This window comes from Corapipo altera, unplaced genomic scaffold, assembly GCF_003945725.1.
Source record: "Corapipo altera isolate COAL_440 unplaced genomic scaffold, ASM394572v1 112, whole genome shotgun sequence".
NCBI lineage: Eukaryota > Metazoa > Chordata > Aves > Passeriformes > Pipridae > Corapipo > Corapipo altera.
In genome coordinates this window covers 10,087,994-10,114,307 of record NW_020884899.1, presented here as the reverse complement: position 1 = coordinate 10,114,307, position 26,314 = coordinate 10,087,994, and the positions used below count along the sequence as shown (strand labels likewise).

General features: G+C 43.8%; 1 protein-coding gene across 6 annotated transcripts; it reads left to right on the top strand.

The window, feature by feature from the left end:
• On the top strand, positions 1-25,901 carry FYB2 (FYN binding protein 2). Of its 6 annotated transcripts, XM_027649333.1 has the most exons (22): positions 8-100; positions 1,535-1,648; positions 3,851-4,619; positions 5,867-6,061; positions 7,144-7,177; positions 10,070-10,170; positions 10,917-10,945; positions 12,189-12,220; positions 13,079-13,163; positions 13,503-13,656; positions 15,446-15,572; positions 15,672-15,715; positions 16,016-16,085; positions 17,945-18,028; positions 19,286-19,314; positions 20,056-20,116; positions 20,681-20,773; positions 22,552-22,636; positions 22,939-23,095; positions 23,261-23,294; positions 23,724-23,842; positions 25,685-25,901. In XM_027649333.1, exons 2-21 carry the CDS (start codon positions 1,613-1,615, stop codon positions 23,830-23,832), a joined length of 2,328 nt encoding a protein of 775 aa, XP_027505134.1. In that variant the 5' UTR covers positions 8-100; positions 1,535-1,612; the 3' UTR covers positions 23,833-23,842; positions 25,685-25,901. The 6 variants fall into 6 exon arrangements, with proteins under 6 accessions (XP_027505136.1, XP_027505134.1, XP_027505135.1 ...); XM_027649334.1 differs by lacking the exon at positions 25,685-25,901 and having other exon boundaries at positions 15,675-15,715; positions 23,724-23,877; XM_027649332.1 differs by lacking the exon at positions 25,685-25,901 and having other exon boundaries at positions 23,724-23,877.
• Positions 25,902-26,314: the final 413 nt, after the last annotated feature.

Genomic DNA, 26,314 nt, shown 5'->3' with positions numbered 1-26,314 from the left:
GGCGTGGCTGCAGGACGGGCAGCAGAGCGGGGAGCAGCTGTGGGACACTCCGGCTGTAGGCAGGGCAGGGAACATGCTGGAGCAGCAAGGGATGGACGTGGTAACTATCGGGGCTCCCCTTTCTACCCTCACTGCAGCAATGGGTTCTGTCTCCTCTGCATCTGGCCTGGGTGAAAGATTTGCTGCTTGGTTCTCTGCTGCTGCTTCGTAGCTTGGGGCTGTTCTCTCCATGGAATGCCGGGAGCGGTTCATCCCGGGAGTGAGGTACACGCTCTCGTCGCTGCTCCTGCTCTGGGCAGAGACCACACAGACACTGCTTTTCTGCCCCAAAGCAGGGGCTAAGGGGCTCCCAGTGCCCCTTTCATTCCTCTTCAATCTGAGATGAACTGCAGTTGTGCCTCTTAATTTAATAAAAAGTAGAGTTGGATTTTTTTTTTTTCCTGGGAGAAGCCGGCTGGTTAATGAGTCGATGGTATCTGCAGCGTGCTCTCCTCAGCGTGCCCGGAGTGCCTGGGCTTGACTCCAGCAGTCCCACGGCAGGGCAGAGGGCAGTGCTGATTAAACATTTACCCACCAGAGCTCCCTTGGGAATCAAGATAAAGAATTGAGTAAACCAGAAGAATTCCAGGAGGGGAACAGGCTCTTGGTTTCTCTTGGCTGTCCTGTGTGCCACGTCCTTAATGGGATTTCTCTTCCTGTGACGATTTGTTTTAGAAAAGTGGCTTCAGAAAACTAAGGCGAATTAATTCTATTTAATTAGTTAACGGAGAATAGCTCTGGGGTGACCTTATTACACCCTTTCAGTACCTGAAGGGGCTACAAGGGAGCTGGAGAGAAACTTTTGTCAAGGACCTGGAGCGACAGGTCAAGAAGGAATGACTTCAAACTGACAGAGGGCAGGGTAAGATTAGATATTAGAGAGAAATTATTCACTGTGATGGTGGTGATGCCCTGGCACAGGTTGCCTAGAGAAGCTGTGGATGCTCTATCCCTGGAAGTGTTCAAGGCCAGGTTGGATAGGGCTTGGAGTAACCTGGTCTAGTAGAAGGTGTCCCTGCCCATGGCAGGGAATTGGAACAAGCTGATCTCTGAGATCCCTTCCAATCCAAACCGTTCTGTGGTTCTACAATTCAGATTCCTTTTGGTTAGACCTTGATGTCAGTACAAACCTCCTGCTGCTGCTCCTTCTAAAAGGTACCCTTATCATAGGCTTAAGCTGAGTTTTATTTTGCTTCCTAGACTGATCTTAATGTTAGAAGAGCATTTTATTTTTAGGCAGAAAATATGGGAAGTTTAGCTGCCCTCTGACTCTGTAATGCTCCTGTCCCCTGACTCCTTAATGCTTTCCGGCCAGTGGAAGTTTTTTTCCTTTTTACTCTCTCCCCCTCTCATCTTGCGTGGGCTTTTGCCAAATGTAGTATTATTCACAGTCAATTATTTGGCCAGATGTAGCTGAAATACACACTGTAAGTAGTTGGCAGCCCTTTAAATTTATTAGTGTATTCTCCTCACTTTCAACTGGTCTGATTTTCAGGGGACCTGAGCCCTCCCTGCGCTCATAGGACACCAGGACTGGGATTTCACGTGTCCTGCCTGTGACCTACTCAGCACTATGTTTAAGCTGAGCATCTCCCTGGGCCAGGTTAAGGTGTGTGGGTTGAAGTGGAGAGTTGCTTGGATGGGTTTGTGGTTTGAAACAGTCCCAGCTCTGATGGAAAATCATCCCTGCAGAGACCGGGAGAACTCATTGCACCTTGGAGGATCTGGCTAAGCTCAGCCCTGAGCAAGGAAACAGCATTTGCAGGAGCTTTCTGGGGAGGGACGGATTGTCCAGCTGGATGTGGGTGTGCAGGAGGTGGCCATGGTGTACAGTTTAACCCTATCCTGTGAATATCCTAACAGGCTACAGCCTGGGGAAACTATATTCCAGTGAGGGGCACTGAGAGTACATTAAGCACAGATAATCTTCCACTTAGTTAGGCCACTCATTTGAAGCTGCCATTTCAAGGCAAGAGCAACAAAAACTTGAGGGAGGAAAAGGGAAGCTTGTATCCATCCCTCTTTAATTAAACTTAGTGCCAAGCTCGTCACTGTCACAGACAGTGCCTAACCAAAAACCCCGTGTCTCATGAGTCCACCTTGCCTAGGGCACGTTGAGACATGTAGGTACTTTTTCTTTCCTCTTCTCTTTGTCTCTGAGGGCGCTGATGAGGAACTGTGTGCTACAGTAAAGAAAATCAGTGTGGGGAGGTAAACAGCATTGAACTCTTCAACTGTTGCTGCAGCACGTGCAAAAGCTTGGTGCAATTGCATTTAGGGCACCTAGCTGCTTTATTTCCTGTCTGGCATCGCTGGAGGGATCAGGTACATGTGGGACTATTTTTTTTCCAAAATCTGATTCATCCTCCGTATGCTTCTGAAAGCTCCCATTCCCATCGGCTCGCCCCTAGATTAGCCTGTCTGGGCAGCTCACACAGCATCAAGATGCTGACCACTAATATGAAATATAATTGGAGCAATTCAAACCTCTCCCCCAAGGGTTGGTTCTTTACATCATGCACTACCCTGTGAAAGTAATAAAGTCAGTGAAAGGGGTTATTCAAGAGAAATTGTCAGTGTTTAATAAATTGTGCAATTAAATGCAATAAAACCTCAGTATGCTATTCATCTGTTCTGTCTTAACACTTAAGGCTGGGGCTTTTTTCAGAATAACGAAGTTCTGTCCTAGATAATTTTTTCCAATTTCCTCATTAGACAGGTTCTCGTGAAGCCTTACAGTTCTCTGCACTGAACTAAGCTGCCAGAGCAGTGCACCTAATGTAATCATGGCATATAAAAAGTTATAGAGCAGTTCAAGGACTTAAGTAGCTCATAAATTTTTCTTCATATTTTCTCCCTAGTTCAGTTCAGGGCTGAATTTAAGCCACAACACTGCAGGCAAAAATTATGGTCCTCTTTCTCCAGCATGGGATGGTGAGACACCAGGGAATGAAGGCCTAAAACAAAATGTTCTTCAGGTGTTCTTTTGAACTGCACTGTCACTGATTAGCTCTCTTCAAAATCATATATTACCTGGGGTCTGGCGTGGGAGAGGAATTGAGTATTGTAGCCAGTATTCATCACCTGCACTGAGAGATGCTTTTGCTGTCATTGTGTACTACTGGTTGGGTGGTATGTCCTCTGCTTCCTGGATGGGAATAAAGGCAAGCGGAGAAGCATCCAAAGAGCCTTGGGGACCTGAGTTGAACCAGCACTGGGGAGGAAGAACATTTTGTCCCAGGGGTCATTTGGAGCCTACCAAGGAGGATGTTTGGTGCTTCTCTTTCCATGGTGGAGTTTTCTAAAGAAGGCAGTGGATGGAATGGGGATCTCTGGAGCAGCAGTGGCCTCTCCCATTTTGTGTTTGTGTACTAAAAATAAAGTGGAGCTTTCCTACCCAGCAGGTGCATAAACAGTATAGCAGCACCTCTGCCAGGAAGCTAAACATTAAATTTAGTGGTTTCCAGGTCCTCCTGAGGGAGATTCTTCATCACTGAGTGACACTGGGGAGAAGCAGGCATCTCCCCTGGTCCTGCTGGCTCTGGTTGTGTTTCTGTGCTCTACTCCTGTGTTTTCCTCCTGTCTCAGCTCTTTTGCCTTAATAAGAAGTGATTTGTGAGCCTTTGGAGGATCCATTGAAAGAGCTAATTCTCCTCTACTGCTTTTAAATTTTCGCCAGGATTGGCACATCCTTGGTGACCAGGGTGGAGTCTGCAGCCTATTTCTGTCTGAAACCATCATGATTGTATAAATTGCCTGTTGCCAGCTCTGTAAGCAAATATTTTGTGTTCTCCTCTTTCCCCTCACCCAGGAAGGTGTGACTGATTTCAAAGCCCTCAGAGCAAAATTTCAAAATGACTCTGACTTGGCTAACAAGCTGGCAGAACCACTCAAGAAGCCTTCCACTGAGATCTCGTCCAAGCTGGGCTCTGGAGGGAATGCTGTGTCCAGCCCTCCGCCCCTGAGTAAGAGAGGTGTGAAAATAATAAAACCTGCCCATCCTGCCTCCCAACCCTCTGTGCTCACCCAACACAGCCCCTTAGCACGGCCTCGAGCCAAGTTGGATTATGTGGAGCCAATGGGGGACAACAAAGAGCACGAGGGCAACATCTCAGGGAAAGGGCTGAGTTCTCCCCAGAACAGTTCGGAAAAGCCTCTGTTGTCGTGTAGCACTGATCAGCAAGGATCAGGCCAAACAGCTCCAGTGGACCCTCAGCTCCCAGATTCTTTCCACCACATCCTACAGATCTGGGAAGAGACTTTATGCTGCAATGAGAAAGCAAGTGCAATACTCCCAATGCAGCAGGCAGCAAACTTAGACATGCACCCTTGTCCGGAGCAGAGGGTGACACGTGCTCCTGTTGCGTGGGACAGCGACAGGATGCGACCCTCTGGAAACAAGGCTGTGCTGGACTGGCATGCCAAGAAGAAGGATGCTCTGTATGGCAGTGGGACAGCTCTTCCCCAGGCTCCCAGAGGACACAGGAGCTCTGATGGGGCAGGTGCTGAGGGCACGGGGGCAACTGCATTCTGCCAGGCAGGTTATCGTCCACCAAGAGAGACACCGCAGCACCAGAAAGGTACAGTAAGGTACATTCTTAACACTGAGCATATATATAGAGAGAGACTATTTACAAAGGCATGTAGCGACAGGACAAGGGGGAATGACTTCAAACTGAAAAAGAGTAGGTTTAGATTAAATATTAGGAAGAAATTCTTCCCTGTGACGGTGGTGAGGCACTGGCACAGGTGACACAGAAGCTGTGGCTGCCCCATCCCTGGAAGTGTCCAAGGCCAGGTTGGATGGAGCTCTGAGCAACCTGGTCTAGTGGAAGGTGTCCCTGCCCATGGCAGGGTGTTGGAATGAGATGATCTTTAAGGTCCCTTCTGACCCAGGCCATTATATGCATATGTGTTCTGGAAGTACAGGGTAGAGCAGCTGGAGAGAAAAGCTGTTAAAAGTCAGGACCTTCAAACAAGAGGCCAGACTGGTCCGTTGGAATGTTTTTTTCTTTCTCTGGAGGTTCTGGAGATAAGAAATGGGTCCCAAACTGCTGCTGAGCTTGGTAAGGGGAGGGTCTCCATCTCCACCAATTTTTTTAAAACTCACTTAAGGAAATTGTCCACATTATGATAATAGGATGAAGACTGAGAACAGGGGAGTATCTTCAGTTTTGGTCTGCTTTGGCCTTTTTCAGTCACAAGGTAAATGTGACTGGACCCTGCTCTTCAGTTTCACACAGACATAGAAAGGCTTGGCTCATCTGCAAAGACAGTTTAATTCTAATTAAAATGGCTTAAACCTGAATTCCCCCCTCTGCACCCTCCCAGCTGTGCAAAAGGTCATATTTAAGCTCAGAGAACATATTTCTTAGAGAAACTGGTGCTAGGAAACTCAAATGCTGCAAAGGTGCCCTTGCTAACGTCACACTGGGTGACAGGGCACTGAAAAGCTTAAGTCTTTATTTACCCTGGAAAGCCACCTTGCTTGGACTGAATGCTGAAAACAGCCACACCACTAAATCCTGGTGGATTAAGCTGTTATCAGTACAGAAAACTGGGCTAGTATTTTGTAATCCAGAGGAAGGGAGCTGTCGAGAGCTGAGACCCCAACATGGTTCACTTTGTAAAAATCTGTAAAAATGGACATTTCCATTTACTTTGCCATTCTGGTAACATGGTAAGAGACCTGCTGTGTAATGAGGATGCTGAAATTGGGAAGAAGCAAAGTTGGTTAGAAATGTGAGTACAACAACTAATGATCGTACGTGGATTTTTGCTTAAATGAGGACTAATTGGTGCCTGTCCTTGTGCTTCTCTGGAGCAGAACTGAAGCCTCCCTTCTACCAGCCCAGAGCAGGAAAATGGCCTTACAGCCCCAGGAACAAGTGGCCAAGAATGAAACCTCTCCCTTCAGCTGAATCCCTGGGTCCTGCCCCTGGGAAGCCTCCAAGACCCCCGAAGGTTGACCTCAGTACTTTCCGAAGCATCCTGCCTTTGGTCCACAGAGGAAATGAAACAAGTAAGAGATCTCTGGTCTTTCTCTCCAAACTTGTTCCATAGAAAATGAATAATAATTTGCAGTTTATTGACATCTATTAGGCCATGATTCCCAGCCCACAGAAAAAAGACATTGTTACTTGTTTATAACTTCTTCCTCGAACATTAACAATAGCCCAGCAGTTTCAGTGGGGCTGATTTTTGCTCTTAATCTGGAAAAGGGATCTGGTTTTCCAGGCTGGACGCCATCCCACATGCAGAAACCAGCTTCCCTCCCAAGTGCAGCGTATTGTGAGTGGTTTACAGCTGGCTGTAAAGCAGCAGCAGCTGCCTATGAGCTGAGCTGATCTTTATCACTCCTCTTCAATGGGAAATGCCTTGACTCTGGAGCACAACTGTGGGAAGGCACAATAAAATTGTTAGAAAATAGTCTGCTAATCTCCCCCACTTCTGTTTTAAATACAACAGAGGGCAATGTTGCTAAGTGTTCCAACATCAAGAAATGCAAAAGTTCAGTTTCCCATAATAAAACTCTATTGATGTTGTATAATAGAATATTTTGGACCACTTATTAAGCTGCTAAGTGGTGTTTCTTTATAGATACAGGCTTAATTATAGCCAGATTTTTAGACACAACTTTTGCTGAATTCCAAGGGAGCTCCTTTCATAAGAAGGGCTCTGCTAAGGTCTCTTTGGCTTTAATGTGCCGGCACTTATTGGTGTGCCCTGGCTGTGATAAGAATAAGAGGGAAAGAGAGTTTTTCACTGAAAATCTTTTCTAATGTATTTGCCATTTCTAAATATATGAATTTGATGGAGGGAACTAGTTGCATTTATGTGCCATCATCTCCATGCCCTCTCCGTATTGCTCAGTTATTGATCTCTAGAAAGCTTGGGCTTGTTGCCTGGAAACATGAAATAATGACATATTAACACAGCCACATCCCCAGTTTCTGCTGGCAGTCTTATTTCATGCCTGCCTTTGTGTGCAGTGTGCTGCCTGAGGAAGGGCAGTCCTTGTCACACCTCCCATGGCTGCAACTGGTGTTCTGTGGGAGAGCAGGATTGCCTTCAAATACTAATCCTCTGTGTGTTTGTGTGCAGCTGCTGGTGAAGAAGATTACTTGAGGCCCGAAAGGTGAGCCTGTGGGGAGGCAATGTGTGGCTTGTAGGTGACAGGAGCATCCCTATCCTGTGATCTGAAGCATCCCAGTTCAGTCTGGAGAGAATGTCTGACTCCCAGAGGCAGCAACTTGCTCCAGGAGTTGTTCAAATAAATGAAAGTATTCAAGGCCAGGTTGGATGGGGCCCTGAGCAACCTGGTCTAGTGGAAGGTGTTCCTGCTTATGGGGGGTAGGATTGGAACTAGATAGTCTTTAACTAGATAATCTTTAACTTCCAATCCAAACCATTCTGTGATTCTGTGTTTCTGTGGTTATAGAAACACAGAATAATAGAACCTACATGGGAAACTCAAAGCTGGCTGGGATGACCTTCTCCTAAAAGAAAAGTTTCATCCCTATTTTTTCCTCTGGGCTCTTAAAGCCGCATGGAGAACCATATCTATGTGTCTTTAGGTCTGGTTTAGCTAGTGGAAAGGAAAACACTGCCAGTGCTTTGGTTGCAAAGTCATCAACTCCCACATGTTTTTTGCTTCCTGTTTTCCATGTACTCAAGTTCGGTGTTTTTAGAAAAGAGATGCTTTTGAGAACTGTTGCTGAAACAAAGCCCTGGTGTAACCAGCAGGTGTTTGGATTTTCTTTGCCAGCAGTGAAGGAGTTTGCTCTCCTGCATGATTCTATGGTCCTATGTTTGTGCAGTCAGCACAAGCAGGGTACAGGAGTCACTGCCCTCCCTCACCATGCCCAGCTCTTCAGCTGTCTCCAGATGCTGAAGTGAGATTTTTATTGAGTGGTGGTCCAAATCACTGGAGTTTGTCTGAAATGGCTCAAAAATCTTACAACTTCTATGTGCATGGGGATCCTGACTTTTTCTGATGTGTCTGTGACTTGTCCTGAGTGGTTGTGTAGTGGTCCTGGTTTTGTGCAACAAGAACAGAAAAAGTGGAGGAAAATATTCATATACATGTTTTGTCTTGGCTGTGAAAAAGGGAAATGGAACAGCTGAACCAGAGCAAAGGGAGGGGAATTCTTAAAATGCTTTCTGTGTTCAAACAACTCCTGCAGCTATCAACACAGCAAGTTGTTCTTGACATCATGAGGTGTTCCTGCCAGCATTGGCTGGTGTTAGCTTTTAACCTGTACTAGTCAGAAGAGAACTGGTCGAATAGGAACCAGTTCCACAGCTGTCATGCCCCACAAGGAAGCTGTTCTAGTAATGCATTGCAGCAAAATTAGCATTCTTGCTCCAACACTTGTGATATGGTCTCTACGATAGGTCACTTGCTAAATATTAACCATATGATAACTGGGGAAATGAATTAAATAGCTCCAGCATTAAAGCAAAATCACAGCGGTTTGGAGATGGAAATTCCCCTCATCGAAGCCTCACCTGGAATGAAGTCTGGTCTCTTAGATACCCTGACGTAGTAACTTGGGCTGACTAATCTTGACGTCTTACTGCTTATTTGGGGATAAATACTCTGCCTTCACTGATGCTATTCAGGGATCCTTCAGCCCAGCTGTATTTCAGGTCTGGCATGGCACTGTGGTTTATATAAAGGGCTGTCTGATGTCCAGCCAACCTCCCAAACCAGGATGTGGTTTATTCCAGGGATTGAGCTGGGGAAGTGAACGGTCAGGGGTTTTCTTGGTCTCCTCTTCATCAAATTATGGCACTAGGGACAAAATACCTGCTTGCAGTATTGATGCAATATGTGTGTGTGTGTCCCACTCAGTGGGACCTACATGTCCCAAACATGCTGTGGAACCAGAAAGATGGCAGGCACTGTCCCTGGGCTGCAGGGGAGAGCAGGGGGCTGAGGCAGCCTTTGGTATCAGCACAGCCTTCTGCTTGACTACAGGTGTTGTTTCTTGCTCCAATTTCACTACTGTTAAAGTGCACCTTGAGTGTCTTGTTCCTCAGGTTCTGGTTTACACTTAGTCCTTACTCTGAGTTGTGGCAGTTGGGTGATTCCAGGAAAGCTGGATGCTCTCTGAGGTTTTTTATATAGTCTTTCAGTTAAAAGAAGGAAGTTCTTGCTAGAATTCTTCCTGGTGCTCTTTTCTCACCATAACCTGTCGCCCAGGTGTGTTACAAGCTGTATCTTGTGCATTTGCTGCTTCCTGGTACATTCCTGAGATGCCAAAAACTCTGCCACTGTAGGTAGAGGGGAAGACTTGGGGATTTGTGTGGGTAGTTCAGGAATGCTTGGCTTTATCTCTGCAGCTATTCCCAAATGACACTAATGTGAATTTCTGGAGGAAGAAAGGAAGAAAGGAGAATGAGGAGGTGGGAACTGGACTGGGAAACCCAGTACTTGAGGCTTGGTGGTGCTGGAGCCGTGATGCCTTGTCTCCTCCTGTGGCTGGCACATGCCACTTGCTGTGTTGGCATGGAGTGATTGGCTTGATAAGCTCAGGAGCAGGACCTTTAAACGTACACTCTGATATCTCTGCTTTCCTCTTTGTGTTTCCTTCCATGTGAAGCAGCGTGCCGAACAGTGCAACTAAATTGTTACCTATTTCAAAGTACCTGAGTAGGCTTGAAAAACTGCTGTGCTCCAATTTCCTTGGATTTTTTTGTTCTGTTTCTACTTGAGGGATTGCTGTAGGCAGAAGACTATAATCCTAGTATGATGTCTCCTGATGTGCTTTGAGCCCTATAAATACAGCCTGTCCTCCCAAAGGAAAAGCAGTGGGAGTGTGGAGTTGGGGGTAAGGTTCAGCTGAGCCCTACATCTGGCACAGGGCTCTCCTCTCCCTCCAAGGAATTCCTGATTTCACTTTGCTTTTTTGTAGGCTGAGTATCAAAGCACTTGAATTCCTTGTCCTTAAGAGGAATATTTTTTTCATGCTTCTAAAAGGGACAGAAAAAAAAAAAATCTCTTCTCTCTTTTTCATCTTCTCAGTGCTCAACTTGAAGAGCAGAATAATTATGAAGAAACCCCGATGTACCTGAATCAGTCTGGGGACACCACAACCTTGTGTGTCATTGAAGGTACTTTACGAGGTAAGACTGTTAGGTGAATCATGTGCTATCTGGGATAAGTCATTTAAAAAGGAAATAACAGAGTTTCTTCAAGTTGAGAAAAGCAGCTGTACGTTGTTCCAGGTGACCAAGGATAACTCTCTGTGCTGTCACTCTGTGCACTGACAGTGTGTGAAGACTCTGGGGCCCAGACAAGACAGAAGTTAGTATTTTGGTGGTGAAATAATGCTTATAATAAAACAGCATTGGGGAAAATCATGATATACTACCCATGTAGAAGAAAAGGAAAAGAAGATAGTGAGGCAAACCTCAGCATCTTCTTGGGAACAGAAGGGCACAGGGTACAGAACTTTTCCATCTCCATCAATGTCTTTTCCCAGTATAATTTTCTCCATCAAAGGGGCCACTGCTCTGCTTTTACATTTTTCAAGGTTGCCTCTTTTTGGGAGGTTAGTTTCTGCCATGTACGTTGCTTTTCTCTCCCATTGGAACAGGAGCCAGACAATTTCCTTGGGGGATCCTGCCACAGCCCTCTTGGGCTTTTATATGAAAACTGTGGCTAGTCAAGCTTGGTGCTGCAGTTCTCTGCATGCAAGCAAATGCTTAATAGCAAATAGGACCCTGGCCAGTAGGACATGGTGAATGTCCCATGGTGCATGTATGCCTGGATGCTGAGCATCCCAACTGAAGTTGAGTTTTGCAACTAAAAGTGCAGTGACTTTAACGCAGACTAAAAAGTAATATATGTTTGTAAATATCTTTTCCAGTACCTAATGCAGAGCCTCAGGAGCACAAGGTAAGTGTTATCACAGCCAGTTTTGGTCTCACAGTCTTGACTGCACCATACTTTCCTGTCTTGAAAATTTTCAATATCTGTATTTCTTACGTGCCAAGAGTTTCTTTGTGTGTTGTCTGTGAAGACTCTCAAAAAATAAATAAGAAATTGCAGAGGGGACACAAAGAACTAATGAGATTCCCAAGCATACTAGTGGGAAGAGTCAGTTCCTTTCAATTCCACTGCATATATGTAAGGAAGTGGTAACACCATCTGGATGTTGGTGGTAGACCAAGGAAGTGTCACACACTGATAGTAAGATCATGAATTCTTGGAGGGAAAATCCACTGAATTATTCTGGAAGTTCCTGCCAAAGACAAGCTGGTGCTGGTAGTCCCTCTGTGAAGGTGTAAAAGCAAAACTGAGCCTGCTTGCTTGGCATGGCAGGAGGCTTAGAATTTTGGCTCAGAAGCGAGGGCAAGTGTTGTGGGCACAACTGTACACATTTTCATCCCCTGCTGCAGGGATATCTTTGCTGCAAACTACAACTTTTCATTTTACCTTGGCTGCAAAGGGGTGGCAGTGCACCTTGGCAGTGGTGATATCCTGCAGGGAAGGCAGGATTGTGCATTGCACAGGGCAGGAGTTGCTGCAGCTATTCCTAGAGCAGACGGGCTTGGTTGCATGGACGAGCTCAAAGCAGGTAGCTGGGCTGAGAGAACACATCACTTCTTGCCAAGAGATGACCATGTACTGGGTATCAGTTCTGGCCCTGCTAAAAGAGAGAAAACTTTGGAAAGTGTCAAACTCCACTGTCAAATCCTGACTTGCAAAGCAATCAAATTGCCCAGAAAACAGCACAGGTTTCCAAATGCACTTATCTGTGTGTGATTTGCAAGGAGGTTCTCTGGCTTGGCTTTGGTCTCATTTTATGGTAGGTTGGGAAATCTTTATTTAAGTAAAAAAACTTGCTCCTCTTCTGTAAGCTCTTCAGTCTGTAATAGCTTTCATGCTGACCAGTAGCTTCACTGGCCCCATCCCTTGCACTGTTATATTATCCCTATATAGTTTGTCAATATGTGTGTCCCCTGTCCTGCAAAGCGGAGGAAATATCCTTGACTGATGACTATTCCAAATGTAAAATGTTTCTGGGCTTTCTAAAGAAATATTTCTTTAAATACTAGATGACAGTTGAGGCCTTGTAAAAAAGCTTGACTGCTGAGAAAAGCACAGTGGCTGAAGGCTTTCCTCTTCTTTATTCTAGAAACAGAAGATTTTTCCCTTTGCCAAATCCAGGTAATTTCCTTTCCATTCTCTCAATCTTCTTCTAGCCCCACAACTAACTCAGGTTAGGAATGGGATATTGTAACAATCAGTAAATAGAAAGAAATTTCATATATTTCATGACCAGGACAGCGTAGACAATGATACTCTTCTGTGTCAGCACTCGTGGTTTCTAAGCATATCTGGAGGGGAGATCTTCTTTTCTCCTCTGGGACACAAGAAGATACATAGTCTTTTCCTACTGTAACCTGAAGTCTTTCAGCATAAGCAGGAGAGTTATGAGGCTCTCAATCTGGGATGCCTGGTTCCAGGTCCAAGGCTGTGTGGGTAAGGCAAGGTCTACACTGAATTTCACTCTGTGAATGTCATGCTTCAAACTCCTTGAAGTGTATAATTATTGTCACTGTCTGAAGGCTGTTTTTTGTTGTTTGTTTGGGTTTTTTTAATGGGGATTTTAGAGTCATGAGATAAAAGGGAGTCACTTCAGTGGGAAAATTTTATTCTGAGGAAAAAAAAAGGTATCAAGTTCTGCATACTGTTGCTGTATCTTCTTCCCTAAATCTATGGTAAGAGGTACATCTTGTGAGCCAGGTGCCACCACTGGCAAATGGATCTAACTTGTCCATTCCTGCTATGAGGAAACAATCTTGTTAGTTTATTTCCCTTCCAAGAATGATTGCTATTATCCCTGACTATCTGCTGACTTAGATTTGGATTTGCCCTTACTTTTAGTACTGGTGGTCTTTTGGGCACCTACCTCATTCAGAGGGAAAATGAGCTGCTTACTTGGGCACTGTCATAAACCAATGTGTTTGCGACTTTGCTAAAGTGTCTGTGTTCTGAGATCTTTCTAACTTCTGAAAATTTCAGTCCTGAAAGAGCTACAATAGAGGATGAAAAAGAGGGGAAACCAAGTCATGAAAGACAGAAACTGGAAGTGAAGAAAATTTTCAAGGTATTGTAATCCTTGAGATTAATTTTAATAGTTTTTATAGGGTTTCTTCTCCTTCTATCCTCCCTGTCTTCGGGTAACAGTTGAAACTTGAGCCCTTAATCCTTTTTTAATCCCTTCTCTTTTGCCTCTTCATCCCTCAGCTGCTACTGCCTAAAAATCAGGTAGTGCTGCCAGGCAGCACCTGTGTCTACCACAAATCTCTGATGGAAACGGGCATGAAAACAGAACTGTTTTAAGTCCACAGAAACTTATATTCTTATATATATGTGAATTATATTAACTTATATTAGAAAACTGTTTCTAAAGACTGTGTGGACTAAACCAAATGTTTGATCTCAGACAGGTAGAAATGAATACATGTCTCCCAGTAGTCAAACCAAGGAAGATGGCAGAGATGGGATGAAGGTCCTGCAAGGGAAGCAGGATGTGACCAGTACCCTGCCTGCAAAATACCCTACCCTACAAGGGCTGGCAAAAGACAGAGCCGAGCTCTGTGAGTATCTCATTGCGCCGTTGAGTGTTTCCTCAATCCTCAGTCCCATCTGTTGCCCAAATGTCTCTTCCATGTGGGAAATAATAATGTTAAATTTGGATGCAACTCTTGAACCAATTTAGTTAAACCAGGGCAAAAGGTTGCACGAGCATTTGTGTTCTGGTCTGAATCATTTATTTTGGCTTTGCAAATAGCTTCCTAAGTTGGTTAACCATCTACGTAACTCAAACCAAGGTGTTTGTTTTTCTAGCAGATTGCCCTTATCCAAGAGAGCTGAAATCCACTCCTCTGCTTCTCACAATTTATTGAGTCTCAGAAAAGGGTTTGGCTAAGGCTTGTGGTAGAAACGACGTGAGCAGGATGAGAGCCTGAAGGCTTCCTCTGTCCCTTAGTAGGATGGATGATGATTCCTTGCTCCATCTTCTTGTGGTACCAGGCTGACTTTCGCTTCCTTCTGTCACGATACCCTGAGATAGTGGCTGGAGCTGGTGATATGTGCCTTAGCTGCACAATTAAACCCAGTCACATGTCCTCTGTAAACACTATTTTGCAGCTTCAGGTACAAATGTTCATGGGTTCTATTCTGCAGAGCCTTACTCCTGCCTCTGCAAGCCATTAGTGTGTTATGGCAGCATTTTAAAGATGAAAGAGAGCAAAGTAACTCTGTTGGGCTCTGTGGACAGACCAGGAGTGTGAAGGAGAAAGTGTAAATTGGCTGTGACTGTGGTTATTTTTATTGGTGTGGTTCTCAGGTATTATTTTTTTTTAATTTTAAATCACCTCATAATAATTTTCTGTTTCGGTTGGCGTCTGTTTTTGTAAGAAATCTTGCTGGCTTGTTTCACCTTTGAACAGCTGGAGGTGATTTCAGTTGGGATTTTTTTTTTCAAAGTACTCATAGTGAGCCTCCTGCTATTGCTTCAACAGAGAGGTTGATTAGGAGAATTGTTAGGTCCCTCTCCTGCCTCCTTTTCTTCCTCAAAACTTCAAAAGTTTTGCAGAAGTTGTGGTCCATAACTAGACCATATTGAGGTGGTATGTGTTTCCAGTGAGATCTACTGCATGATTCATAGAATGGTTTGGGTTGGAAAGCACCTTAAGGATCATCTCATTCCAACTTCCTGCCATGGGCAGGGACACCTTCCACTAGACCAAGTTGCTCCAAGCCCCTTCCAACCTGGCCTTGAACACTTCCCATGTTCATTTTGAAACATCTGCTTTTATTTGTCTGGCTGCATTTCTATATTACTCCAGTTCTCTTAAATCAATTTTAAAGATTTAATATTGCCACTTAACAGAGTTCTCCAGTAATAATCTTCTAACCTCATGAGGTGCAACTCTGATGCTTGATTCCACTCCTCAGTGAAATACATCTCTAGGATACTCATCCTCCTTGGCTTCTTTCTGGGATGTTGATTTACAGGTGTATTCCAATGGACAGGTACATTGTTTGGATCCATTCCAAAAAAACCCTTCAATCGTTTCTCCAAATATCCATGAATCATCTCTTGGGATGCTTTCTGGTGAGAAGGATTTGAGAATATCAATGGACATTTTAATTTTTGTAAAATCTGTAATATTTTATGACTTTAAAATATTTTAAAGGTAAATGTTTTAAAAGTCAGAAGCTTTTAAAATCCTTAACTTTTGCTTCTCAAAGTGAGTCAGAGCAGAGCCTTTCCTTGACTCCTGGAACGGAAAATATAAGTTGTGTTACCCTCAACAGCTTATCTCCTGAGAGAAGTTTCTCAGAAAAGCTCCTAAAGCAAAAGTCCTTTCTTATTTCCAGTGCACAGCATGGATGTTGGTGCTCCAAAGCCAGGGATAGAAAGAACAACCTTGAACCAAAACACTTGGCAGCCTCTGCAGGCACCAGAGGATATATACGATGATATTGCAGAATTGCAAGATGGACTGTGAGTATGGACCTGGGCTCTTCACAGTGCCTGTGTCTATGAAATGTCACTTAAAAACTCTGCTGCTATAAATCCCCATGTCATACTTCTGTCTTCTAGCAGCTACGGGTCAAATGCCTCAAGTTCCTTCACTTCAGACAGCTGTAAGTGCAGCATGTGGGGAAGCTCAAACAGGAGCTGCTTTTAATTCGGGCTGGTCCCTGAGAGATGATGAGATTAACTTTCAACATCTATAGTGTCTCATTCTGGCCTGGTTGCTCTAAATTCCCATTAACACTGGGGGAGAGTGATATACACGTCTAGCATGGAATTCATTTGAGCTGACCTTGAAGCCTCTGTAAGAGTAAAACATAAAAAGTCTGGGTGCAATTTGTCCAGCAAACCTCACCTCACCTCATTGCTACTGAGCGTGGTTTGTGATAATGGCATCCCTTGGTTTAAAGTTTCAGGAAACAGCTACGAGGAAACATATGAAGATGTTGAGATTGGAGGTGATAATCCAGCAAAACCAGAGTAAGTGGCAATTTCTTAGCCTGTATTTTGAAATACTGACCGTACATCCTTGATCTCACACACCAGGTACTGGCTGGAAGCCTTTTTTTTCTTAATGCAACTGCAGAAAAGTTGTTGTATGGATGGGTTTCTTCCCCCTCTTCCTCCTTATTTCCCTTTTGACTGATACTTAGGGAGCAAAAAGTAGTTACCAAACTTAAATCCCTAAGCAATGAGGACTTTCTTTTTTCTTATAGCACTCCCCATCCATTGGAAGTACTACCCTTACAGACCTCTCCTTGATTCAAACACACAGGACAGTTTCACTTGCCTTCTTTTGGTTAAAAGTGTTGCTCAGCTGTAGCTGAGAAACGGCACATTTTTGTGTGTGTCAAAAGAGGGAATGCTCAAGGGACAAATTGTCCCCATAAAACAGGACAATTTGAGATCACAGGAGGTTGGAAAGCTGGAAAGAGCCTGACATGCTGTAACTAACTTGCAACCTTCTCTTTTTGATATGGCTTCTCAAGATATCTGCTTCCATGGGGTGTGTTATAAAACCAATGAGTTTTGCAGCCTCGGGTTTATATGTTGCTTGAGCTTCCCAAATGGATTAAGAGGTGAAACGTGAAGTTAGTTGTGTTTTGTGTGGTTCCCTACCCTCACGCAGTAAAAAGTTTCCTTTGTAAGAAATAGAGACAGCCTTTGGGAAAGGCATATGGGCTGGGGATGTGGCACACTATTGCTTGGACTGCATCTGGTGGCTCTCTTCTAAGGAGCAGAGTGGGAGGAATAATAAGGTGTTGCTGTACATCTGCTTTTCCCTTACGGATGTGAGGCTCACACTGGCTTGCATCTGGATTCAAGTCTAGCTAAAGTGTAGATGTCAGAGAGGGGGAAAAGGGGAAAACTGTAACCCTGGAGGTGACAGGGTGGTTAATAAAAGGAGGTGTCATTTCTCTGCAAATTGTCCATGGGAGTTGTGTGGTGGAGGTACACAAGCTTCTCTGACCAGAGGGTAACGTGTTCCCAGGTTGACCATCCATGTCCCCCACCAGCTGGGAAGTACATCCATGCTTCTCCTTCACCCTTCTGCACATGGGTGCAGAACAGTAGCAGAAATTAAACTATTGCTAACTCACGGAGGAGCAGTGCATCTTCCTGGGCTTGCAAAGGAATTTCAAGATCATTTGGAACCAAATTCATGGGGTTCAGAGGTTAGGGTCTTAATCCCCAAACCAGCCTTTATGTAATCCTACTATTGATCCCACATGCAGGATTATGTGTGCTGATACACATAAAGTAATTTTAATAGTACTTGTGCATGGGTAATGTCCCTCATGGGAAGATCTTGGTTGCTTCCAGATACCTTATCAGAAAATTACTGTGTAGCTTTGCAACCCCCCGTAAGAGGAGAGTGTGTCATGGAACATCCTTCTCAAGAGCATAACATGACAGAAGTGTGTGAGGGAGAGTGGCACAGACAGATGCCCCTGGTGTCTCCTTTAATTGCCCCTGCATGCTTCTGGGTAATGCTTCCTTTTTGTCACAATTTTTAGTCCAAATAAACCTGGATCACCCTGTAGTTGTTGGGTCAGAGGAGAAGAACTTCAATTAACGCAGAAAAGTTTAAACCTAAGTAAAGACTTGAGCTTGGACTTTATAATTAAACACCTTTTGCTGTCCTGGTGCCTATCCCAGTGAATCCATTATCCACATGAAGCTATTAAAACTTAAAGCTTACTGCTGAGCTGAGATCCAAATTCTGCTGACCTTCCTTTCCCTGCTTCAAGATCTCTGGGGCTACAAGTATTGCAGCTCTCACATACTTCAGCACCTAGTGCCTCTTTTAATTTAAAATCTGTTTCCCTTTTGGACAGAACAGAAAAACAGAAGAGATTTGGAAACCTGTTTAAGATAGAAAAGTTGAAGCTGAATAATTTCAGGCTCAAGGAAAACCTAAGGTAAGGAAATGTTGGTGGTCCTACCCCTTCCCCCTTCAAACCTGAGCATTCTTCTTTGCAGTAATTTGAAAGCAGGAGGTCTAAGAGTAAGAAATGCAGCTTTATTGCTTATGCCAAAAGTGCTTCTATCAACTCATTAAGAGCTGCTATGGCAGATGTGGCCAATGGTCCATCTGTGCAGCTTCTCTGAGACCTCTGGCATCAGGAATCTACAGGAGCTAGTCCTACAGCAGCCTCCAGGTTTTCATAGGCTTTCTGCTGCCTTTGGTACCTTTCTGATACCTCAGCATGACACAGGTACACAAGGGAATGTGGAAATGTGATTCCTGCTGCTTCAACCTGTGGGCTGGGATTAGGTACAGCCTTGTTGATGTGGCTCCTAAGGGTTGAGGGTCTTTATTCCAAGTCTCATTTAGAGCCAAGCTGGCAAGAGCATCTGCTGAAGTTTACTTTTGAGTCGTTAGTCTAACAGGGTAGAGGATATTGTATAACTTCTTAGAGTGCCCTTTCGGATACTCTAATATTCAACCCTGGATAAGATTCCAGGGAAATTGCCTTTTCCTCGAGTGTGCAGTAGCTGCCTGCAGAACCCATCCTCCACTGCTGCCAGCGAGTGCCTCACCCTGTGCACAGTGCCTGAAATGCTACTCTTTCTTATTTCTTTGCAAATTCCAGGTTAAACCTTTCCTCTTTTATGTTAGGGTATTTTATTTTACTTACAAACCTTTTCACACTAGATACTCTGTCATGTCAGTGGCTCCTTTGAGCATTACTGCTAAATATCATTATAGGGAAGGACCCATCAGGTTGTGTGCCATCCTCCTGTCTCAAAGAACCCTTAAAGTTTCTGAAAGCACCTTAGATATCTACAAACATTGTAACACTTAAATTCCTGGGCAACCCATGATATTGGCAGATTTATAGAAAGGAATTATTACTGACTGCAATTACCAACTGTCCATCAACCCTCTTCCTGCTGGGAAGCAATGTAGGGGTGGGCAGCAGAGCTTGGACTGTATTTTGGATGCAATGTAGACCTTTCCTGCTTGATGAACACATGGCTCTTGATGTTGTCAGAGGATGGAAACGCTTATTTAGCAAGAGATGTAATTTTGGCAAATGCTGTTGATATCACACAGCTCATGCAGCTAGACCTGTCTCCATCAGCAGCAAGCACTGACAGCTTTTGGGGGCTCTTGGCTTTTTGGGTGATGCTGAAGTGCAGACTTGTTTCTAAAAGTCTTTTTCTATCAACAGATTGGTTTCCATTTCGGTACCAAATTTAGGTAAGCAACATACATGTATCTGACTCTTGGGGACTTACTTTTGTGTGTATGAAGAATGTATATTGTACAGTAATCTTGATGCATTGTGCCTTTTTGAAAATCATGTAATGTGGCAGCATTAGTTCTGAAGACTTGATAGAGATTTGTACCTCACTTGAGGGTGGTGTTTTTGCTCATTTTTGGGTGGTTTTTCTTTGAAAAGGACCATTTCTCCTGCAGATCTGAATATATTAAGGAAGGTAATGTGTGAAGTAGTCCATGCTGAACTACTGCTTTCAGGCTGCTGGTGGTTAAGAGCTGACATCACTCCAGCAGCTCTCTGCCTACTTATTTCTACCTGGTGGAGGCACAAGTTCATGCTTGGCATAAATGAGGGTGGACAAAACACCCGTCCTCACTAATCAAGCCTTGAGGGGGTGCTGCAGTGAACTTACCCATTACTACAGGATGGGAACCCTGCCTGGGCTGGCTACTGCTGCTCCTGTTCATCTGTGGAGCTGGATGGCCAAACCCATCCAGAAAACTGCCCATACACACAACTAACAAACCCAAGCATCGTTCCTTGCACTGGGGCTTTGCCAGATGTTTGGAGCCCCAAGGATCTTGCCTTTGCACTGCCTTGGCCCCTTTGGGTCGAGCGACTAGCAGCAGCCCCAGTTTTCCCCTGAAATACATCGTTTGGAATACCAGGTTCAGAATGACATCTTCTAATAGTTTTCTTTCCTGCATTTTAATTGACAGCATCTGTATCCCAGGAGGACCAGGTGTATGATGATATTGAGGTGGGGCAGAGAGAGCCCAGGTAAGGAGAGTGCCCTCTCCTGACGCTGGCCTCAGGCCAAGGAGATGTTCCTCTGGGCACAAACCCATGCCCCGGGGAGCCTGTGGTACTGCAAACCACTGAGGGTCATGAGCTGGTTGGGACTCAGTCCTCTGGAGACAGTCCAGGTGCCCTCTCCATGTGTGTTTAATTTGGCAAGTAGCATCCCGAAAAATGTTTCTTCAGCGTTACCTAGTTAGTGCCAGAGACGTGGAAAGGAAAGAGCTGCTCCCTGAAACACATGAAAATTCAGATAGTTTTCTTAAGGAAGGAAAACTCCAGCTCCCAGACCCGATTATCAGCCTTGTCCTGGCAGGCTCCTTGTCAGAAAAATTACTTTTAATAGGAACAGCATGTCTTGGTGTCTTGCTGCCAGATGATTGTGGCGGCTGCGCGTGCTGGTATAAATCACAGCAAGTGTTTGCATTTCAGTGGTGGGTGTGGGGGAAGAGAGGGAAGAATCACTACTCTGTAGGTACATGGGTTTGGGAAGGGGACATAGTCTGCTGAAAGAAAATTAAATTCCTGTGTGTCTCTTCCTCTCAGAGAGAAGGATGACAAGTTCAAAATCCGGATGCCAAAACTTCGAGTGGCGAAAGAGTATAGAGACAAAAGGAAAAGCATCGTCGATGTGGAAAGGTCTTGATTTCCATTCTGTATTCCCATGTTGTCTGACCCTGTACTGTGTCTCCTGAGTGATTTCAGGAGTGGGATGTCCCTGATTGCACAGACATTTTATGTTGGCTGCTTTGAACCCAACTTTTAGGAAACTTTGCAGAAAATGTCTCAAGGGTAAAACAAACTGTTGGATCTGAGCTGTACGCAAGCGGGGGGTATCCTGAGGTCTTATCCTGAAGTTCTGTCATGGCTTCCCACTTAGCTGAGGCAAAAAGTTGTTACTTGCTGTATATTTGGCTCCTTTTTGCTATTTTAGAAGGTTTATATTAGATATTAAGAAGAAATTCTTCCCTGTGAGGGTGGTGAGGCACTGGCAAAGGTTGCCCAGAGAAGTTGTGAATGACCCATCCATCCCTAGAAGTGTTCAAAGCTGTGTTGGAGGGAGCTCTGAGCAACCTGATCTAGTGGAAGGTGTCCCTGCCCATGGCAGATGGGTTGGAACAAGATGACCTTTAAGGCAGCAACTCAAACCATTCTATGATTTTGGCAAGAGCCCTGTGTTTGGAAGCCCTGTACACAATGTAGTAATTGCCTGTAGTTTCCCCTTGCCCTTATTTTAAAGTATTGATTTCTTAGATCTTCTCTTTCTGGTTGGGCTGATTGCATTGCCTCTTGCTGTACCCTTTGTGCATAAAAGCAAATACTTTTTTTGTTTGTTTCGTTACTGGTGCTGCAGAAATTCATATGGAAGTAGGAGATTTCCTTTGCCTTTGAGATTAGAAAAATGTGCATCGCAGTGAGCTTTTTTATGACCCAGTACATGGGACTTCAAAGAAATGCAAATCAAAGATCCATTTTCCAGGTTCTTACCACAGAGCTCCTGCATGGGGTTGCTCAGACACTGCTGGTTGTGTTGTGCACAGTCATAGGTATAACTTTACAGACCTTCAGGAAGTTGATGCAATTTCATCCCTTCCTTAGACATCACAGGTCTTCCAGGCTGAGTCTGCCAAGGAGGAATCTCTTCACAGCCTAGAAGTTCCTAATTTCAGCTCTTGTTTCCCCTTGTCTTAATTTTAAGTGCATCAAAGTGAACCAAAGGTGAATAATTTATTACAAATGGGTGGGGGGTTTTTGTTTGGTGTTTTTTCCCCTGTCTTAAGTTTTAAAATTAATGCTATAGCTAGAATTTCATGTACCAAAAAGAGTGGCATCTCCATACTCAGGGAATGCCCCAGAAGGAATGGCCATTGCTCTCTTTAAGTGGGGCATAAGAAATTGTTTTCCACTTTACAGTGCCATATAAATGTCTGCTTGGGTGACTTTCTCTTCCATGTGCTAAAAAACCCAAGAGAAATCTGGAGAGCTGTGTCAAGCCCCACTTCCATAAATGACTCAGGATGAGAGTTATCTGGGGACTCTTTCCCTTTATGTTTGAGTATAAATAAAACCAGAAGGAGACAAACTGCTGGGGGAAAAGTGAATTGTTGACTTCTATAAAAACACGACTGATTTGAAACACTCAACAGAGAGTTTGTTTGTTCCCACGCTGCTTACAGAAAAAAAAAATTATTGCAAATGGAGATACAAAAGGGCCCAAGTTATGCTCACTAACATATTTGAATTGTATATTCATTCTTTTATGAAAAATAGGGATGTGAATGGTGTGTTTTCCTATTCCAAGGGTTCATTGCAGACAAGGCTGGAGTTAGGCTTTGAGCTGCAATTCCAAATGTGCCAGGGATTATTTAAAAGGAGCTCACAAGTGTGTGTGTGTGTGTGTGTGTCTCTTGATGCAGAAATATCTTCAAATTCAAGAAGAGCAGTGAAGAAAAAAGCAGGAAGAGAGAAAAAGAAGAGAAGTTCTTTAGAGAAACATTTGTGGTACGTGCCTTTCTAGAGAACTGGTTGTGTCAGAGGAGGAAAACAGCTATGTGGCTTGTTTAAAAGATGCACAGGGGAACATTGTTGGTCCTCAGCTATTCTGCCAGAGATACCTAACTGACCTGTTCCTTCTCCCCTAATCTGGGATCTTCATCAGGGATGTTACTGGAGTTTTTCTCCCTCTTTATCCCTAACTAAAGCCTCACAACCTATCCTGAAATCTCTTCTCTTCATCCCTCCCCACTGCCCTTACAGACATTGCACATAAGTGTGGAATAACTTGTTTTATTTCTTTCCTGCAGTATGATAAGGAGATCAGTGTCATCAACACAGCCATTGCTGAGTGCTCAGTCCCCAGTGAAAGGAGAGTGGATCTCCCTGTCACAGCTGGAGAACAGCTGGATGTCATTGATGTCACGGAGGGCCACGCAGTGATCTGCCGAAATTCAGAGGGCAGATGTAAGTCTGCAGAAATTCTCTGGCACAGGAAGGGGAGACACTGCAAACTAGTTTGGAGGGGCAAATCAGCCTCCCAAGCCACAGTATGTTCTTTGTGCTTAGGCACTGAGACTTCATTTGCTCAGGAATTTACTAATTTACTTCCTTTTTTCCCCTTTCTCTCAGATGGGTACGTTCTAGTGGAGCACTTGAACTTCAGGTAAACTCACATTTTATTTATTGTGATGCATATTTTCTTCTCTTTTCTGTGTAGAGATATCTAAGATCTGGAGAAATGTATTTAAAACTTCTGAAGGTAGGGGAAGTTAATGTAAACAGCCAGTATTAAATATTAAATATTAAATAATTATTTCCAGTTTTAGTCTGCCGTTACACAAGTTTCCAGTCAAACTGCAGCTAAAAAAAGGCCCGTCCAGTCATGACTTCTATAAATTGGAGATTCCTGACTTGCCTTCAGATATGCCATATTAATTCACATCTGCTGCAAACATGGGCCACTCAGTGTGCATTGCCTTGCCAAAACACACCCTCAAATTCCCTGCTGCAGTGTTTTCTTGCATGCTCATGCATAATTGATACAAATGAACCTTGCTGGAAAATGTTCTTTTTTTTTTTTTTTTTTTTTGAGGCAGACAGTACTAACTTCCCTGAGAGCTGCTCTCCCCTGGACCATCCCTGAAAGTCTCCATTGTGCTTCCTGCATCCAGGAGAGCCCACGTTGGTCAACTGTGGAGTGATGATGCCCATGTAAATAAAGCTGAATTATTTTTTGTACTGTTAAATGTGCAAGAGATGTTTCCTTTTTTTTCCCTGACATTTAGAGCATACCTGCATTGATTATTAGTTATTTTCAGTAGTTCTCACTTTTTGGAGTACCTTGTTGGTCAGTTCTGAAAGAGCCATTTCATTTCTGCATTTACATGAAGAAAAATTGTGCACATTAGTTGCTCCAACTTGTTACTGTCTGTTTTAGGTGGTAGAATTACAAAACTCCCCAAAAGATTTTAAAAAGCAAACCATATAATTTTGAACTGGTTTTGGTCTTAAAACTATTGGGAGAAGGAGGATGTATGACCACTCCTGCTGTGTTAAATATATCAAATAGTGGAAAAGTTGACTCATTTCTTTCCAAAAAACATGAAAAAAGAGTAAATAAAGCATTCAGTCAAAATTTACTTTATTTTTGTAAGCTAACTTAGGCATCCCAGATATGTAAAGGTTGACTCCTGGCTCCCACTGACTCACAGGCAGTTATCCAACAGTTGCCCCTGTGTTTGGGCTGTTCTCCACTGTGGGCCTGGAGGATGATTGCTTGTTTTAAGAAAAATGGTTCTAAATGTTGGAAGAGAAATATAAATTTCTAATGGCTTCTCCTCAGTGTATCCAGTGGACACATTTTCCAGAATATTCTGTGACATTTTCTGTGAAAAGTAAAAAAATGGAGATAGGATTTTTACATGGCTCGGGAAGAAGAAAAACCCTTAAATCTGATTGTAGTGTACAGCTTTTGCCCTTGCCTGGCTCATTTTAAGAGCCTGTATCCGCTTGCTCATAAATATCCTAAAAATGTAGAAGTTTTAATTAGAAATTATTAAAAGTTCCAGGCTTAAGAAAACACAGCAAAATAAAAGTGCTGTTTGCCACAGGGCCATTTCAAAGCTGGCAAAGGAGACATCAGTAAGAAAACAGAGCAAATATTTAACATTTACTTTTAAGTCTATACAGGCATTCTTATTTATTTTACCATGTGGTTATTATTAAGTGCGTTGGCCTGCATCCATCCTTGAAATAAAAAAAAATAAATAAAACAATCCCCTGTAAGCATGCGCAGCTTTGCAGGCTTGCCAGCCCAAATATTTAGACTTCTCTAGTGGTGATGGAGGGTTTGGGGAGCTGAAGTGCGTGTTTGGCTTTGGCACAGGCTAGGACGTGCTCTGTGTCCTTCACCTACAGCCTTTAAGGGGAGTCGGCCTGATGGAAGTTGTGGAGATGGTTTAGCTTGGGGGCTTTTTTCCATGGCAGTGTTGAGGATTAATACCACGAAGAAAACATCCCCTTCCTTGTCCTCCTCCCCAGCCAGTGCTAACTCACAGCTCATGAAGTCCATTAAGCACCGGCTCTGTGAGTACTACAAGCAAATCTTGTATTAGCCACACGTGTGAGCTCTTTTTGTGCTTCATAAGGAAGTTATTTAACAAGTTTTTCTCATTTTAAATTAAGGCTTTTAAAAAAAATCTCCCCATATATCCTGTGATAGACGTGATTGGGCCCTGATCCCAGTGCAATGACACACAGTCCTTGTGGGGTTGTGCCCCAAATCCCCGTGAAACACGAACTTCTGCACCAGCATTGGCAGCTGATTTAATGCAAAGGTGCCTTGCAATACACTTAGTAATATATTTCCCCATGGATAAATTCCAATGCATGTACAGAAGAAAAGAGCTTTCTATGGGATGACTCCAGACAATACAAAAATTCTTTAGATAGAGCAACTTAAGATATCCTCAATTAAACCACAGGTTGGCTAAATTTAGGTTAAGATATTGGTCGGGAAATTAAACGTGTCCTTTTCCTTCTTTTCCTTTACAGCCTTTGCTGGTACATCCTAACCACATAAAACGTTAAAATAATTCTCATGTGAGTTTTAAACCCTGTTCCTCTGTGTTTCTTCTCAAAAAGGAAATCATGATAACAGTTGTTGATTTGCTGAGTCTGAGGGAGAACTGAAATTTTTTAGAGGGCAATTCTGTATCACAGAAATTGTGTAAAAAGGAGAGCGTGGATAAGGAAAAATGGGGGCATTCACTGCAGCTGTGTGCTTTCACTGGATTTATATCCAGGTGCATCACAGGTATATAGGAAATAAGGCCCTAATTTCCCCCCCCAACACCTTTCCTGTAGTGAAAGGTTATTTTTGCACACTATCTTTAAAATTATACTCTCCATGCTTTGGTGTAAGGAGTTGAGATCTGAGTCAGCACAGGCCCATCAGCCCTGCTGGATGCATGTTAATACAGAAAACCTTCAGGCCTGGCTCCTGGCATGTTTTTTGGGTTGTGGAAGCTGTTTAAGTTGTTCATGTATATATTTTAACTCCCCTTCCTGCTTTGCACCACCCCCCAAGCCTTCAGGGCATCCATGATCCCACAGTTGGGATGTGCAAGGATCTCCAGAGAGAAACTCTTAACAGCCAACTCCAGTCCCCAAAAAGGCACTGTG